The sequence below is a fragment of the Mesoplodon densirostris genome, chromosome 4, assembly GCF_025265405.1.
Source record: "Mesoplodon densirostris isolate mMesDen1 chromosome 4, mMesDen1 primary haplotype, whole genome shotgun sequence".
Lineage (NCBI taxonomy): Eukaryota > Metazoa > Chordata > Mammalia > Artiodactyla > Ziphiidae > Mesoplodon > Mesoplodon densirostris.
In genome coordinates, this window is record NC_082664.1 from 89,432,291 (window position 1) to 89,450,979 (window position 18,689).

At 35.8% G+C, this 18,689-nt stretch overlaps 1 protein-coding gene across 2 annotated transcripts in view; it reads left to right on the forward strand.

Moving 5' to 3' along the window:
- Positions 1 to 18,689, forward strand: part of GOLM2 (golgi membrane protein 2) — a 108,736-nt gene that overhangs the window by 86,706 nt on the left and 3,341 nt on the right. Inside the window, exon 9 of one of the 2 annotated variants that reach the window (XM_060096759.1) lies at positions 12,256 to 12,423. The exons of the other annotated variant lie outside the window; for it this stretch is intronic. Within the exon in view, the coding sequence (XP_059952742.1) occupies positions 12,256 to 12,423 (168 nt within the window). The remainder of the gene's footprint in view (positions 1 to 12,255; positions 12,424 to 18,689) is intronic. 2 annotated transcript variants of the gene reach the window in all.

Below are 18,689 nucleotides of genomic sequence, written 5' to 3' on the forward strand. Positions count from 1 at the left end.
AATGTGTGCTTTTCTGTATGCCTGTTCCAGGGTGAGTAGCAGCAGAAATTCATTTATTTAACTGTGGTTAATGATTCCCCTGAACAACTTGGTGAGACAAGCTAGTGTATCAGAGAGTACATGATTTTATGTATGGATTTTTTAAAGTATTTTTCAACCTCTGATCTAGATGGCTTAGTGGGTTTATCACCTTTGAGATATACACTCTGCCCACACAGATAACAATAGATAAAATGTAAAAAGAGAGAACTAAAAGGATATTGATAATCTCAAAAACATGTTAAAAATTACTGTGGTCAAGAAATGAAACAAAAATACATGATGATGAAAGGAAATGAATGATTAGACCTATTAGGTTCCAGGTCTGGAAATGAGGCTTCAAGGAATTTGACTCTTACGAGCAAAAGAATATAATGGGAGCCAGGCTTATTGCTTAATGCTAGGATCTAAATAAGGCCCCATCTTCCTTGGCAGAGGAAGCAGAAAATAAATGTTGCTGACTGCCATCAAGAACTACAGTGTTTAGCAACGTGAAGGCTTATGGAGCCAGAAACCTGCAGATGCAGCCTTATGACCATGCTGCATGGTCATACCACATCACTATTAGTTCTGTAATGAATCTGTGCTATCCCAAATAGCATCATGGTATAGAAATTCTGAAATGTGATTTAAAAATCTTATCCTAGACTGGGGAGCTGGGACATCTCTAAAATGAATACATAATAAAATAAAATAATTTTACTTTAAATAAAATAAAATAAAATGAATAGATAATATAGGTGAACACAGAGAGGGTAGAAGAGAAAAAACACAAATACCCCGCCCCCCATACACACAATACACACTGAAAATTAATCAGCAAACCAAAACCCCCAAATATACGAAAAATGTTAATGCTAAGAGAGCCAACATATCAACAATAGAAACATGAAAATTATTTTTGTGTTTACGGGTCCTCAAAGAGAGATGAAGAAATAACTTATTCATAAAAAGAAGAGATTAAGAAACAGGCAGAAATAAAACAAAAACAGCTAACTATAAAAACCAGTTATACATTTTAGAAATGAAAAATATAATCATTGAAATAAAAAATCAGCTTATGAGATAGACCATGAACATAGTTGACTGACTTATTAGGAATTTTGTACTGAGATATTCAACAAGAACGTAGCACAGGGCTTCCCTGGTGGCACAGTGGTTGAGAGTCCGCCTGCTGATGCAGGGGACACGGGTTCGTGCCCCGGTCCTGGAAGATGCCACATGCTGCGGAGCAGCTGGGCCCGTGAGCCATGGCCGCTGAGCCTGCGCGTCTGGAGCCTGTGCTCCGCAATGGGAGAGGCCACAACAGTGAGAGGCCCACGTACTGCAAAAAAAAAAAAAAAAAAAAAAAGAACGTAGCACAGAGTAGCAAAGACATAGATAGATATAGAGATAAGTATATATCATATGTATATGTGACAGAGATGTTAAGAGAGACAGAAGATATATGTGTGTCTAATAGGAGTTTTGGGTAGAGAATAGAGTAAATGGTAGATAATCAATACTTGAAATTTGAAAACTTTAAAGTGCTCAGAATTTTCTGAGGTTGAAGAAAGACATGAATTGTTAGATCAGATATGCCTGGGATAAATGAAGAAAGTCTTTGCTTTTAGGCATTGTAGGAAAACCTCAGAGTATCCAAAAATAAAGGGAAAAATCTTAAATGATACCAAAAAAATATAGATTATTTCCAGGGAATGACAATTATATTGACAGCAGATTTTTCATCAGCAAATTAAATGCCAGACAATAATAGAACAATATCTTCATCGTGATGAGTAGAAAATAACTACCAACATAGAATATTATACCAGCTAATGAGGACAGCAAGGACAAAATGAAGATGTACTCAGTGGGTAGAGGAGGAATAGGAGATAATACTGAAATAAAGGAAGAAGAAAATTCAAAGAAAGTCGTCTAAACAGTAAAATCAAAGAAATAAGATCAAATACTACAAAAACCACGATAAATATAAACAGATTAAAGTTACCTGTTATAAGAGATGATAAAAGGATATGCAAATCAAATCCAGCTATATATAGTTTACAACAAAATCTTAAACACAAACACGTAGAAAACATGAAAATAAAAGGACTATAAAAGAGGCTTCTCACTTCTGGGTATATACCCAAAAGAATTGAAAATAGGGACTTGAACAGGTATTTGTACATTCATATTCATAACAGCATTATTCACAATAGCCAAAAGGTGGAAGCAACCCAAGTATTCAACAAATGAATGGATAAACAAAATATGACATATATGTACAATGGAATATTACTCAGCTTTAAAAAGGAATGAAATTCTGACACATGCTACAACATAGATGAACCTTCAAAATGTTATGATAAGTGAAATAAGCCAGTCACAAAAGGCAAATACTGTTGTGATTCCGCTTATATGAGGTACCTAGAGTAGTAAAATTTCATAGAAACAGAATTGTGGTTGCCAGGGGCTAGGTGGGGAAGGGAGTACTGTTTAATGCATACAGAGTTTCAGTTTGGGAAGATGAAAAAAGTTCTGAACATAGATGGTGGTGATGGTTGCACAACACTGTCAATGTATTTAATGCCACTGAACTATACACTTAAAAATGGTTAAGGGGGCTTCCCTGGTGGTGCAGTGGTTGAGAATCCGCCTGTCAATGCAGGGGACATGGGTTCGATCCCTGGTCCAGGGAGATCCCACATGCTGCAGAGCAACTAAGCCCGTGCACCACAACTACTGAGCCTGCGCTCTAGAGCCCATGAGCCACAACTACTGAGCCTGCACACCACAACTACTGAAGCCCGCGCGCCTAGAGCCCGTGCTCTGCAGCAAGCCACCACAATGAGAAGCCCGCATAACTGCAGCGAAGAGTAGCCCCCGCTCACTGCAACTAGAGAAAGCTTGCGTGCAGCAACAAAGACCCAATGCAGCCAAAAATAAATAAAATAAATTAATTTTTTTTAAAAATGGTTAAGATGGTAAATTTTATGTAATGTGTATTTTACTATAATGTAAGAAAAAAGATATTCCTTGGAGAAATAATAATCAAAAGAAAGCTGATGTAAAGTATTAGCAAATAACATAATAGATTTTAAGGAAAAAAGAAAAATTAAAGGATACTCCATAGTAACAAGAGGAACAATCTCCTAAAAAGAGGGAATCCTCATCTAAATACATAGCTGGGAAATAGGAAGACAAAAAGCTGATGCAATTTCAAGGAGTAATTGATGACTACATAATTAATGGGAAATGTTTTAATATACTTCTTTTAAAACTTATAGATCACCAAGACTATAGAAATTTTGAAGGAAAAACTATCGTTTATTCAAATATATATAAATGTATACAGATCCCATTGCTTAATGAAGAGAAAAACATTTTTCAAGTACTCATGGAATAATCACAGAGTTGCCTAGATACTAGGTCATAGGGAGTCTTAATAAATGTCACACAATTTATATCATGAATATTATTTTAAAACTCATGTATTATAAACTATAAAGAGTCAATCCTCAACTCTATTTTGGGGGGATTTGTATTGGGCATTTCAAATTTTACAGAACTGAATGATACAATAATATAAGTACCACCCATATCAAAATGTGAGGGATACATCTGAAATAGTATTTACAGCTAAATTTATGGCCTCAAAAGCATTAAGGAAAAAAAACTAAAAATTAAATGAGTTGAATTCAACCCCAAAACAGTAGTAGGAGTAGTAGTAGTGGTGGTAGTAAGTGTACTTCTACTGTTATAATGATGGTTGTACTAAGTTCCCTGACCAAGGATCGAACCCATGCCCCCTGCAGTGGAAGTGCAGAGTCCTAACCACTGGACCACCAAGGAAGTCCCACAAAGAAGTTTCATAACACTTTCAAGACTACTTAGCTAGTAAGTAGGTAAGTTGGGGTTAGAAACTAAGCAAATCTAGCTCAGAGAAAGAAGGAGCAAAAAAATCACAAAGGAAACCTAAAGAATGTAGAAGGGAGGAAAAAATAAAAGACAAGAGCAGTTATAAATGAAATGGAAAATGAAAAATAATTAGGAGCAAAAAAGAAAACCACAAAAAACTTAAGATAAACATACCCCTAGTAATATTAATGAAAAAAAATAGAAGAGATAAAATAAATAATATTCTAAAAACTTGGACAATAAATTTGAAAACTTAGATCAAATGAATAGTTTTCTGGAAAATTAATTACAAAAATTAGCTCAAGAAGGTTTGAAAATTTTAGTAAACCAATAACTATTAAATAAGTTGAATAGGTAATCAAAAGTCTCACCACATCCCAAAAGAGATGCTGCTTTAAATAATAAGAAAGTTTAGCTAGATTACTAAACTCAGGATCACTGTATAAAATTGATAATTAAATCAACAAAACCAAAAACTGGTTCTTTGAAAAGACTAGTGAAAATAAGACCCCTAGCACAGATCAAGACGAAAGAGACAGCACAAATTAACAATACCAGGAATGAAAAAGAGAGCATCAATATAGAGCCTACAAATAACAATATTAGAAGATATTTAGTGAGGTATTATGAATTAGTGTTTGAAACACTAATTGAAAATGAAACATTTGAAAATTTAGAAGAAATGGACAATATCCTAGAAGAACACCTGTATACAAAACTAGCTCAAGAAGGTAAGGAAAATCTGAATAGCCCCATGTCTATTTAAAATATTGATGGGCTTCCCTGGTGGCACAGTGGTTGAGAGTCTGCCTGCCAATGCAGGGGACACGGGTTCGTGCCCCGGTCAAGGAAGATCCCATATGCTGCGGAGTGGCTAGGCCCGTGAGCCATGGCCGCTGAGCCTGTGCGTCCAGAGCCTGTGCTCCGCAATGGGACAGGCCACAACAGTGAGAGGCCCACATACCGCAAAAATATATATATATATTGAATCTGTAATTTAAAACTTTCCCTTAATGAAATTTTCATGCCCATATGGTTTCACTGGTGAATTCTTCCAAACATTTAAGGAAGAAATGCAGCCAATCTAGCAAGAACTCTTTCAGAGAACTGAAAAGGTGGACACACTTCCCAACTTATTTTATGAAGCTAGCCATAAGTTGGATAGCAAAACTAAGGATGCTATGAAAAAAGAAAATTATACGACAGTCCCTCTTATTGACATAGATATAAAGAATCTTTTAAAAGTGTTAGTAAATCAAGTCCAAAGGTAGATAAAAATTATATACATAATGCCCACGTTGGATTTATTCTCAAAATGCAAGGTTATTTAATATTTGAAAAGCAGTCTATGTAATTTACCACATTCACCAAATATGAGAAAAATCAAATAATCATCTCAATACGTGCAAAGAAAGCATTTGAGGAAATTCAACATATATTCCTTAAAAACAACAAACTCTAAGCAAACTAGGATTAGAAGGTAATTTTCTTAATCTGATAAAGAGTATCTGCCAAGATCCTATCACAAGCATCATACTTAATGGTGAACTATCAAAAACTTTCCCCTAAGGGGCTTCCCTGGTGGCGCAGTGGTTGAGAATCTGCCTGCCAATGCAGGCGACACGGGTTCAAGCCCTGGTCTGGGAAGATCCCACCTGCCACGGAGCAACTAGGCCCATGAGCCACAACTACTGAGCCTGCGTGTCTGGAACCTGTGCTCCGCAACAAGAGAGGCCGCGATAGTGAGAGGCCCGCGCACGGCGATGAAGAGTGGCCCCCGCTTGCTGCAACTAGAGAAAGCCCTCACACAGAAACGAAGACCCAACACAGCCATAAATAAATAAATAAATAAAGTAAGTAAGTAAGAGTCAGATCACTGGAAGACAACTGATACTTTAAAAAAAAGAAAAAACTTTCCCCTGAAATCCAGAAGACGACTAGGATAACCATTATCATCACTTTCATTCAGCTTTTCACTGTAGGTCCTAGTCAATGACATAAAGTATAAGAAAAGAAAATAAACAGTGTAGAGATTAGAAAGGAATAAATAAAACTGACAAAACTGATATTAAGATGATTTTTATGTAGAAAATTCAAAACCAATTTACAAACTATTAAATATATTTAGCAAAGTTATTAGATATAGGATTAATATAAAAATTGCATTTCTATATGTCAGCAGTAAACATATAAAATGAAATTTTTAAAAAAACTTTTTTTTAGCTTTTTGCAGGTAACTTTTTTTACTTGACGTATAGTTGATTTACAATGTTGTGTTACTTTCAGGTATACAGCAAAGTGATTCAGCTATACTTATATATGTCTTGCTAAGAATAGCCAAGACAATCTATAAGGAGAAAAAAACTTATTGATGTCCACTACCAGATATCAAGACTTACTATAAAAACTGTTATTGATAAAGTAATTCAGACAGTGTGGTATTTGCACAGGAATGGACAAATGGACCAATGGAACAGAACAGAGAATACGGGAACTGACTACATATATATGGTCACTTGATTTATGACAGAGTTGATACTGCAATGCAATGGGGGGAAGGATAGTCTTTTCAATAAATAGTACTGGGTCAGTTGGATAGCCAAATGGAAAAATAATAACCTTGGCTCCCCTATCTCACACAATACACAGAATTAAATTCAAGATAGATTGCAGATTTAAAATTTTAAGCTAATGAAACTTCTGGAGGAAAACAGGAGAATATATTCATGATGTGGAGTAGGCAAAGATTTCTAAAACCAGATAAGCCCCCCAAAAAGCTAACCATAAATGAAAAAGATGATAAATTGGGCTTTATTAAAATTAAGAACTTTTGTTAATCAAAAGATCGATCATAAGAGTGAGAAGATGTACATACCATGCAATTTAGCACCTAATGTTACCTACAAGCGTTCTTATATATAAGGAGGCATGTACAAGAATATTTATTGTTTATTACATTGAAAATTGAAAACAAATAATCATCAGTATGATAATATCAAGGTGTATGTACCAGACATACAGTGGGATCACATTGGAGTTAAAATAAATGAATAAAGCTACATTCATCAACGTGGATAAATCTCAAAAGCATAATGTGGAGGGAATAAAGCAAGTTGCAGAACAGATATATTAAGATGCTGTGTTCGGAGTCCCCCAAGACCACCCTGAGGCTTGATGATTCAATAGAAGAGTTCACAGAACCCAGAGGAGTTATAATACTCACAGTTATAGTTTAGTACAGCAGAAGGACAGAGATTAAACTTGGTAAATGGAAAGGCTCATGGAGCAAGGTCCAGGAAAAAGCAGATGTAAGCTTCCAGGTGTCTCCTTCCAGTCTCCAGCAAAGAAGTGTGACAAAACACATGTGAAGTGTTGCCAACCAGGGAAGCTCATGTGATCCTTGGTGTCCAGGGTTTTTATTGGGGGTCATTCATGTAGTATCCTCATGTAGTCATGTAGTGCCCACGTGAGGTCAGCTATTCAGACTCTAGACCTGCCTGCCTCCACCTAGCAAAAACAAATATTCACCATGAATCACTTCATTAGGATAAATTTTGTCCAATCAAACTGGTAAGCATGGCTCAAGGGCTCAGAAGTTATATCCCACAATCAAGCCAAGGACCAGTCCTGAAGACAAGCCTTTCTTTGCAATGTACAATGACCTTGTGAAGTAGATATAGGAAGCCTTTTAAAATCTCTGACTTTAAAGGTCTTCCATAATTATTCCCAATTCAAACTTCATCTTTCAAACTTCATCTTTCTGCTTTCTAATATAAATCCAGTCAAATTAATCTCTTTACTGTCTCCTGAATACTCCATCTTCATTCTTATTTGAATGCTCCTTTCCTTCTCTCTGTCATGGTCCAATATATTTGCCTCTCTTTTGTGAGGCAAACATGATAACCACTACACTATAGAAACCTGATTGCCTCTTTTTTGAAACCTTCCTTTCTAGCTCTAACCCACACTGATTTCTCCCTTGTATAATTTTTTGCAAATATGATGCCTAATAATTATATAATTTAGCAGTCTGTTATATTGATCGGCATCATGCATTTTATTTATATAGTCATATTCATTCACTGTCTACTATGAAGTTTGATATCCCTAACTTGACTGGCAGTTTTATGTAGTTGGCTCTGTTTTATTGTCTCTTGTTATCTATTGTACTGTATGAATTATTATTGTGGTCATCCATTCTTGTTAGTGATTTTCTTATTATCTCTGTAGGTCACTGTAATTGTAGTATGGAAATTTTATGACTGAATTCAGGCTAGTCAGAACACCAAACACCTTTAAAAAAAAAGAGAAGAAACTTTGTAAATTGTTCTGTTGGAATATTATAATAGGTACAAGTCGACCATTTCTTTGATTAATATACTATGTCTTATAATATTAGTTATATTAACTATATTTTGCAATAAATTTTTAGACTAGTTTTTTGGTCTTCTATATTTCATAATTCTCATAAAAAATGAAAATATTTTCTTGGAGGAAATAGTGTACCTTGAGAAACTCACTAATAACTACCGTATCAAAATGTTTATATATTTAAAACAGCAATTTCACATTGCATAAAGATGATTTAACTGCTCCAGGTATTTTGTCCATAATATTGCATATTAAAAAAAGAAAATATAGATTTCTATAAATCTCCCTTTTTTCTCTCTTACCTTGGCATCATTTATTTTATCATTAGAGAAACATAATAATAAAAGACACCAAAATGTTTTGTTTTGTATTACTATCATTAGAAGACAGTCTTTCTCACAAATAGCTTACCCATTCTTCTATTCTTACTCTTATTCCTTCTTAACTCTTGTATATCCATTTCTTTTCTCTTACTCTGTTTTATCAACTTTTCCATTTATTTATTGTACATACCCAACTCTATTCTAGAGTAGATTTAAGATGACTTTATGCTCTTTTTTATTATCCCCATTTACTTTAGTCTCCTGTTGTAAATTGCCCCCCCGCCAAAAAAAAAGCCTATGTGAGTATGATTTGTTCTTTAACTATTTTCCTGATTGACTAATTTTTTTATTGTGGTATAGCTGATTTACAATATTACATTATATTCAGGTGTACAACATGGTGATTCAAAATTTTTATAGATTATGCTCCATTTAACGTTATTATAAAATGTTGGCTCTATTCCCGGTGTTGGACAATATATCCTTATAGCTTATTTATTCTACATATAGTACTTTGTACTTCTTAATCCCCTACCCCTATCTTGCACCTCCCCGCTTTTCTCTCCCCACTGGTAACCACTAGTTTGTTTTTTTTGGCTGTGTTGGGTCTTCGTTGTTGCTAGTTTGTTCTTTGTATCTGCAAGTCTGTTTCTGTTATATTCATTAGTTTGTTTTATTTTTTAGATTCCACGTATAAGTGATAACATACAGTATGTATCTTTCTCTGTCTGACTTATTTCACTAAGTATAATACCCTCCCTGTCCATCCATGTTGTTGCAAATGGCAAAATTTTCATTCTTTTTTATGGTTAAGTAGTATTCCATTGTATATATATACCACATCTTCTTTATCCATTCATCTATTGATGGACACTTAGATTGCTTCCGTATCTTGGCTATTGTAAATAATACTGCTATGAACATTGTGGGGTACATGTATCTTTTTGAATTAGTGTTTGCATTTTCTTCAGATATATACCCAAGACTGAAATTGCTGGATTATATAGTAGTTTGGTTTTTTTAGGCCACACGGTGCCAAATGTGGGATCTTAGTTCCCCGACCAGGGATCAAACCTGTGCCCCCTGCATTGGGAGTGCAGAATCTTAACCATTGGACTGCCAGGGAAGTCCCTATTTTTAGGGGTTTTTTTGTTTTGTTTTATTTTTTAGGCTGCCTTGGGTCTTCGTTGCTGTGCGCGGGCTCTCTCTAGTTGCGGTGAGTGGGGGCTACTCTTTGTTGCAGTGAGCAGGCTTCTCATTGCGGTGGCTTCTCTTGTTGCAGAGCATGGGCTCTAGGTGCACAGGCTTCAGTAGTTGTGGCATGCGGGCTCAGTAGTTGTGGCTTGTGGGATCTAGATAGCAGGCTCAGTAGTTGTGGCGCACAGGCTTAGTTGCTCCACAGCATGTGGGATCTTCCAGGACCAGGGCTTGAACCGTGTCCCCTGCATTGGCAGGCAGATTCTTAACCACTGTGCCACCAGGGAAGCCCCATTTTTAGTTTTTAGGTTTTTAAATTAATTAATTAATTTTATTTATTTTTGGCTGTGTTGGGTCTTCATTGGCTGTGCACAGGCTTTTTCTAGTTGTGGTGAGTGGGGGCTACTCTTCATTGTGGTGCACAGGCTTCTTATTGTGGCTTCTCTTGTTGTGGAGCGTGGGCTCTAGGCGTGTGGGCTTCAGTAGTTGCAGCATGCTGGCTCAGTAGTTGTGGCTCGCGGGCTCTAGAGTGCAGGCTCAGTAGTTGTGGCGCATGGGCTTAGTTGCTCCATGGCATGTGGGATCTTCCCAGACCAGGGCTCGAACCCGTGTCCCCTGCATTGGCACGTGGATTCTTAACCACTGAGTCACCAGGGAAGCCCTATTTTTAGTTTTTTAAGGAACTTCCATGCTGTTTTCCACAGTGGCTGCACCAATTTACTTTCCCACCAACAGTGCACAACAATTCCCTTTTCTCCACATCCTTTCCAGCATTTATTATTTATAGACTTTTTGATGATAGCCATTCTGATCGGTGTGAGGTAATACCTCATTGTGGTTTTGATTTGCATTTCTCTAATAATTAGCGTTGTTGAGCATCTTTTCATGTGCCTGTTGGCCATCTGTATGTCTTCTTTGGAAAAATGTTTATTCAGCCAATTTTTTAATCAGGTTGTTTGTGTTTTTGATATTGAGTTGTATAAGCTGTTTATGTATTTTGATATTTCCTGAATGACTCTTTACACAGCAGTTAGAAATATATTGGCCTGATGATGTGGTGAGCCATCTGTAGAATTGACCAATACCTCCATAATTCTTTCTCTTTGTACTTAACTTTTCTTTTGAAGCAGAGGAAGTTTGTCTCATTGCAATGTGAATTTTAAAAATATAATTTGAAAATTTTTAAACCTATCATAGAAAGTGTTTATAATTTCTAAAAAAGTCTTAAATTCTTACATCATCAGTAAGTTAATGTTATTCATATTTTAGGGATTTACTAAAATTTACTTTTTTGCCACTTCAGTGTCAAAGTAGAGTTTAACTTGTGCTGTGAGTCACACCTTAGTTTGCCTAGCATTTTTATTTCAATGTCCATTTGTTGAATACTGTTGAATAGCTTTCTACAGTAGGTATTATGTTTGTTGCTCTTCTTGATTTCTAATTGCTATGAATGTGTATAATATAACAGCCTCATGTCGGTCAACTTTCTTAAGCTTCCTCTGTCATTGACTTTTAGAAATATGGTTCAGGAAATGAGAAAGAATAAATCAGAATTACTTCGGGATGTTTTTCAAAACACATACCACTAGGGATTCTGATAGTTTACTCTCTTTGCTATCCCTCCTTGGAAATCCATGACTATAGTGAATCACTGTTAGTGAAGAAACTTAAAATAGCCCTCCAGTGTGTTAGTCTGTCTTATTTTCCAAGAAGAAACTAGCCTACACGGCACTCATTTATTCTGATAAGAAAAGTTATCAGAATTATTCGTGGAAAGTTATATTTCACAAAGCAGTAAACAACTACAGATTTCAAGTATCTAGTAATAAAATTATTTATTCTTCTCCTAAAGTGTTAAATTAGACAAATACTTCTATCAGAAGTATTTGTATACTTCTATCAGAGAAGTTGTTGGTTATTAGGAAAACAATTCTGAAAATTGTGCCCTTTTCTTTCTTTCTTTTTTGCGGTACGCGGGCCTCTCACTGTTGTGGCCTCTCCCGTTGCGGAGCACAGGCTCCGGACGCGCAGGCTCAGCGGCCATGGCTCACGGGCCTCGCCGCTCCGTGGCATGTGGGATCTTCCCAGACCGGGGCACGAACCCGTGTCTTCTGCATCGGCAGGCGGACTGTCAACCACTGCGCCACCAGGGAAGCCCGTGCCCTTTTCTTTAAGAAAACATTCAAACCTTAAGCAGCAAGTACTGGAATTAACACAAAAGAGAAATTCTTAAATAAAATTATTTTCAATCTTCATTCTTATTTCCTTTTATCTTGGATAACCTTCAGAAAGTGTATCTTTTTTTAATAACCAGTATCCTGAAAATTGCCAGGTTTCACTTGTCTACTTTCTGGTCTACCTCCAGTATAGGTCCCTTCTTTTCTTCTCTCTTCACTCTTGAATTAATCCTCTACCTACTTCACAGGCCGATTCTTTGATGAGAATGAATCCCCTGTTGATCCGCAGCATGGCTCTAAACTGGCGGATTATAATGGGGATGATGGTAACGTAGGTGAGTATGAGGCAGACAAGCAGGCTGAGCTGGCTTACAATGAGGAAGAAGATGGTGATGGTGGAGAGGAAGACGTCCAAGGTGAGCGTGGGCCTGGCCTCCATGCTGTGACCGTGAAACCCACCTCTAAGTTTTTTGGTTGAATTTGTGTAGAATTTTCCCCACTTAATAGCAGTACAGTCTTAATACAGAGAGGTTCTGTGCAGTTTTTCAATTTTATTTTGAAAACAATTTTATGATAGTGGTATTTGTAGACCTTTAAATAAATCATTTTAATTTTTTTCATTTTTAGTTATTACGTGATATGTATTAGTGTTTATAGTTACAATCTGAAACTCAGACTGTTCAGAAATTTTAGAATTAAATTGTTTAAAATGGCTCTAGACTTTACCTAAGGCAAATACTCCCAGAAAAAAATATTTTCCAATTTCTCATCTGAAAGCATTTCATCATTCTAAGTACAGATATTAACCAGACAGCCACAAAGGGAATGGTCTCGTCCACACTGAAAACAAGATTATTTCACTAATGATTCAGCATAGGAAGGCTGTTTTTGAAATTTGTTCTGAGAGGCTTAAAATTTATACTAAACAATCAGTTTGTGAAGATTTGTCTGTTTTGTGTTTAATACACAGATTCAACATATTTTCCTTGTTAACTGTGTTCCTTCTGAACTTTTAACTTAGTGAAAGTTCAGAATCTCCTTGTTTGCATGCACCCCTACCCACGCATGCATATCAGAGTATGTTACTTTATTGCAAGTTCTTAGGCCTGTTTTCTGCCTGCTTATATCATTTAGTAGCATTTATGGAGCTTTTTCTCTTTTCTATAAAAATTGATTATGAACTTAATGTGTGAAGTATTCAATTTTATAATATGTTGCATGAAATATTTTTCAATGTAACCTGTCTTGATTTCTTCCTTAACTCTTTTTAAAGTAATTAAATTTTATTTAGGTTCCTGACAAGAATTGTTTCTGTAAAACTCAGAAGAAAATATAGTTCTCCTAGAATACTACATAGTTAATAGGAAAAGGAAAACTAGAGACTCTGACTTCCACCCAGGCATTATTTTGTTAGTACATTCTAGTTTGGGAAGAATGGTTATTGGATTAGAAAGAGATTAATAAATGCTAGGAGTTATATACGGATGTTAATGAGAAATTTCAAACACTTTTTGGTATCAATGAAAATATTGTGCTCATCCATTTTTCTATGATCTCATCCATTTTTCATAAATCTTACCATTTCTTTCTCATTGCTTTTGTAATTTGTTTGGATTATATTTATTTGCAATTATTTATAACTTAGTTTTAAGGCTTTTTCATTCATGCATATCATATCACCAATTAGATTGTAAGCTCTTGGAGGGCAGGAATTTTCATTTACTTTGCCTTTTATTTTGTTTGTATCCTTTTCTGCCTTCATATTCATCCCCCACCCCCGCAGTAGTCCTTAGCGTACCTAGGACCCTCGATAAATACTGTTAACTGATCATTTTATGCCTTTCTCATTGAGTTTTTATTCTTACAACTGTGACTAGGTTAATAACCCATTAACTTCTGGTCTTATAATCTTGCTTGGTTTACACTTTAAACATTCTCTGTTTTTCTTTCATAGAAGCTTCTATCATCTCATTGTATAATTTTGAGGTTTTTATTAGAACAATTAATTTCAGTGATATTGAAAATTATTTCTTATATTTTGACTATCTTAATGTTGATGACTTTTATCACAAAATTCTCGTTTGATGTTTTTATGATTTTTATCCATAATAGATACATTTATCTTCAGTGCCTTCTCTCTCTCTTTCTTATGCTCTTCTCCCTCTCCCACCCCTAGTTCTCATTGCCACTTTCTACTTTAGGTCCCCAGTACCCTCATGCTACCCCTCCTTTTCCTTTCACAAGAGAATAAATCCATTGATTCTAAGGAATATAAGGAAATGACCTAAGATGATATTCTCAATGAAGTAGGGAGGGGATGGTTAAATTTGGGTGTTTCCTCATTTGCAAGTGAATCTTACTTGAGCTGGAGGTTGCCATTTAACATTCTTTTATCCCATTTTGAGGTTCACTAGATGATAGCAGCAGAAGGATAGTGCAGCTACCAAGGGACTCCTTTATCATAGGGAACAGAAAGATGTAAGAACATCTGCTCCAGCAAATACAGAGAGAGAAGTTTGGGTGAACTGACTAAAAAGGAATACTGGAGACTTGGATATTTAATACCAAATAATTTTAAACATGTTTTCAGATATTCTTTAGGTATAGTATTAACTGTCTAAAAAGTGGAGAGGGAGAATTGTGGTTCTTCCCTAGTTTATCAACAATATGTATTCCAAATGTTTATTATTAAGTTAGAGTATTTAAAAGCATTTCTTCATAGCTTCAGTGTAAAAATAATGGTTGGGTTCCTAGGTCAGTTTGCACTTGCAGCGAAAGCAGGCAGTAGAGTGGAAAAAACCATTAGCCTTAAAATTAGGAGACCAGCTGTGTATTGCTTTTCTAGTCACTTATACTCTCTGGGCCACCATTTCTTCATCTGTAATGTAAGGGTGTTGAACTAGAATACATAGATGATCCTTCTTAGTTCTAAAATTTTGTGGTCACATTCATAGTGGATTCACTGTAACACAAGTATTAGGGACAAATGTGTTTTATATTTCAGCATGCCTAAAATAATACCTTCCCCCAAACCCTAGAAAGAAAAGTGGAAATTTATGCTCCCATTGAAACTCTGCAGCCAGAGATTTCAAAAATTGAAGCATGCACTTCAGAAGCACTTTAATGTTTCTACCAGTAGGGGCTCTGCTCTGCTCTCCCTGGTATTAGAAGCAGTTGTGTTTTTTTGTTTTGTTTTGTTTTTTCTCAAGCTGTTGGGTCCCTAGTATTAGACATTCCAGCAGCAGGACTGAGGTTCTAGCTTCAGCTAAAGACACTGACTTTGGTCTCCGAAATTCTGGATTATGAAATGGAGGCTTTGACAGCATCTGTGCCAATAGGGAGCTAAAGAATTCCAGCTTCATCTCTGATGCCTGTTTGTGCATATTCATCATTTGGGTCAGTACTGCCTGCAGAGTGTTTTCTGTAGAATTAAGTGAAGCCTGTTTTTCCTGTGTTTACAATACTGGTTTATTTTGATTTTTAATTCCTGGTTTCCTGAAGCATCCTAAAAGAAACATTATTTTATTTACATTGGTGTAAACATTTTTTCCCTGACTTCTGTTAGTGATCCAGTGAAAAGGTTAACTAAAAGATTAACTCTGGAAACACTACACATCTGATAGATATATCTTTTAATTCATTCTTTATTATAAAAAGGATATGGATGTTTACAAATTCCCTTTACTCTTATCTTTAATTCCATAGAAGTTCCAAGTTTGTTTAATAGAATATGAAATGCACATTACTAAGTATACCTATGGAAGGAAGTTTAGCATAGTACCTAAGTGCCTGGATTCTGGAGCCAGACTGCCTAGATTTTAATCCTAGCTCCACCACTTACTAGCTCTGTGACCTTTTGAATTACCTATACCTCTATGCCTTGAAATCCTCATCTGTAAAATAGGGATAAATATAGTTACCTAACTCAACAATTGTTATGTGGATTATATGATTTAAATATTTATTCAGCACTTAGAACAGGATCTTTCACACTGTAATCACTGTGTAAGTGTTGAATAAAATAATTTTTTAAAAAGTAAAAGCAAGTATAGAGTTTTTTCCCTGGGTTGCCTGCTTTAGAGGACAATTGCACTTTGGCCTGTGGATTAATTTGTACATTTTAATGGAGGCTCACTGCCTTATTTCCCCAAGGCATTCTTGCTTGGTAGAGCTTGCTTTATGGAGGTGGTCCTTTCTTGACTTAAGAGGGAATTTAGAAATTATTTGATAAATTATAAATATCTTTATATTTAATAGTCACTTTATGTTGATGAGTTATTTACAGATTTTGCTTCTTTGTAAAATGAAATAAAATATTAGTCCATATAATTGTATTTAGTGGCTGTTATTGTATATCAGATTTGGTTAGGTAGTTTTGTCACAGATAAATGCAAAGAGGTTGTTGGTAGAAACTTGAATTCTGGTTAGAATAGCTACACTGAAAGTGGACTCTAGTTAATGTAAATGATAGCTCAATGTAAGAAAAAGGCAATCAGAAGTCCTATGAAATTATGAAAAAGCAATGTGAAGGCACCATATTAAAACTTTGCTAAAAAGTATAAATTAATAAAACCAACAAACTCCTCCTTATATTTATAGAGGACTTCGGAAGTAAAGACTGCCTTCCTATGCATTAATTTACTTTGAAGTTGGAAAAATAGTTGTTACCCTAGTCTACCGAGAAGGTAATTAGAAGTCTAAAGAGATTTAGGAACTAGATCATGTTTGTTAAGTGCCTGAGCCAGGACTAGGGTTCTGTTTTTCTGTTCCTAGACCTTTGCTGTTATCTTGTTTTCTCTTTACAATTATTTATTTAAAAATCTCAAAAAGTAACATCATTTTTTCCTTTGAATAACTTTCCTGTAAATTTCTAGAAATTCTCCTTTATATAGTAGCTTTTCCCACTGCTCCATGGTGATTGTCTTCATTTAATTACTAAAGCCCTAAAAGATGTGTTTATAGCCATACGGTGAGGTCCCATAACATGGGTCCTAAGGAGAGCTTTCTGGAGAGGTGCCAGTGATTATTTTCCTTTTTAAAACCAAGATAATTTTTTAAAGTACGAAGAGTTCTTTGATAAGAGAATGATTAGTATATTTTCGAAATACAAATGTGATTATGGATGTAATTTCAGCCTTTGCACCTAACAGATTTGGGGTTATCATTGCTATTGAATTACAGTGTTAAAAATATGAGATCAATTTGCTAGAATATGAAGAATGATTGCCTGTAATTCTAAAAGAGAATTTCTATAAATTTAACAGGAAAGTTATTGAAAGGTGAGAGAAAGTTGGTTTGTTTGGCATTTCTAATAACTAAATGTAAAGAAGAAATAAGAACACGTCATTATGGAAAGTTAATACATAGTACGTACACTACATGGTACATACAAATACACATACAGAGTACATACACCACATGGCATCTTTCTTGAACAAAATGTTACCATAGAATATACTAGAGAAGCTGAGAGTGGAAAACCTATCAAACCTAAAAGAATAGATTGGAGATAGCTATAGTATACATATGAATTTGGAATCCAACCCCTCTTTAAAATATATACCCACGGGGCCTCCCTGGTGGCGCAAGTGGTTGAGAGTCCGCCTGCCGATGCAGGGGATACGGGTTCGTGCCCCAGTCTGGGAGGATCCCATATGCCGCGGAGCGGCTGGGCCCGTGAGCCATGGCCGCTGAGCCTGCACATCCGGAGCCTGTACTCCGCAACGGGGGAGGCCACAACAGTGAGAGGCCCGCATACCGCAAAAAAATAAATAAATAAATAAATAAATGATAAAAAAAAAATAAATAAATAAAATATATACCCAGACAGTTATGATAGTAGTACTTCAATCTATCAAAAACTAACCTATTGGGTAATTGTAACTGTGGACCAGAAAGTAACAAAAGTTATTTTTAAGGCTGTGGAGGAGCCAAAAGATGTCATTAAAAGCCATGTACTAAAAAGGGAGCCTCTTAAGCTCTAATTAAAATACTAATTTTAATACTCTGAGCAGTCTTATTTCAAAACTTGAAGATAGAAATAACTATAAAATTAGAAAGGAAGAGAAGAATTGTTGTTGGTAGTTAAGCTGAGAGTAGTGAAGTGACAGGTGATAGCCAAGAAGGACCCAGAAAAACCTGTCAATAGCCAAATAAGTCAAACTCTGAAGCACTACATGGAGTCATTTAGTATAACTACTCAAAGCGACTCTGAGGATGTTAGTGTCTAATAATATTGTGTGATAGTTTTTTTTTTTTTCGGTAAAGAAAAGGTTGTTTTTTAACATACTCCATTTAGGAAGTTGCTGGTAAGCTATTTGCAGAATAGCGAAGAAATTCACTAAAACGCTAAATTTGGGGATCATGAGTAACTTTTATTTTTCTTTTATTTTCTAATTTTTACTTGATGACTATGGATTAATTTTACTATTAGAAAAAATGTTTGGTTTATTTATTTATTTATTTATTTTTTTGCTGTACGCGGGCCTCTCACTGCTGTGGCCTCTCCCGTTGCGGAGCACAGGCTCCGGACACACAGGCTCCGCGGCCATGGCTCGCGGGCCCAGCCGCTCCGCGGCATGTGGGATCTTCCGGGATCGGGGCACGAACCCGCGTCCCCTGCATCGTCAGGCGGACTCTCAACCACTGCGCCACCAGGGAAGCCCAAAATGTTTGGTTTTTA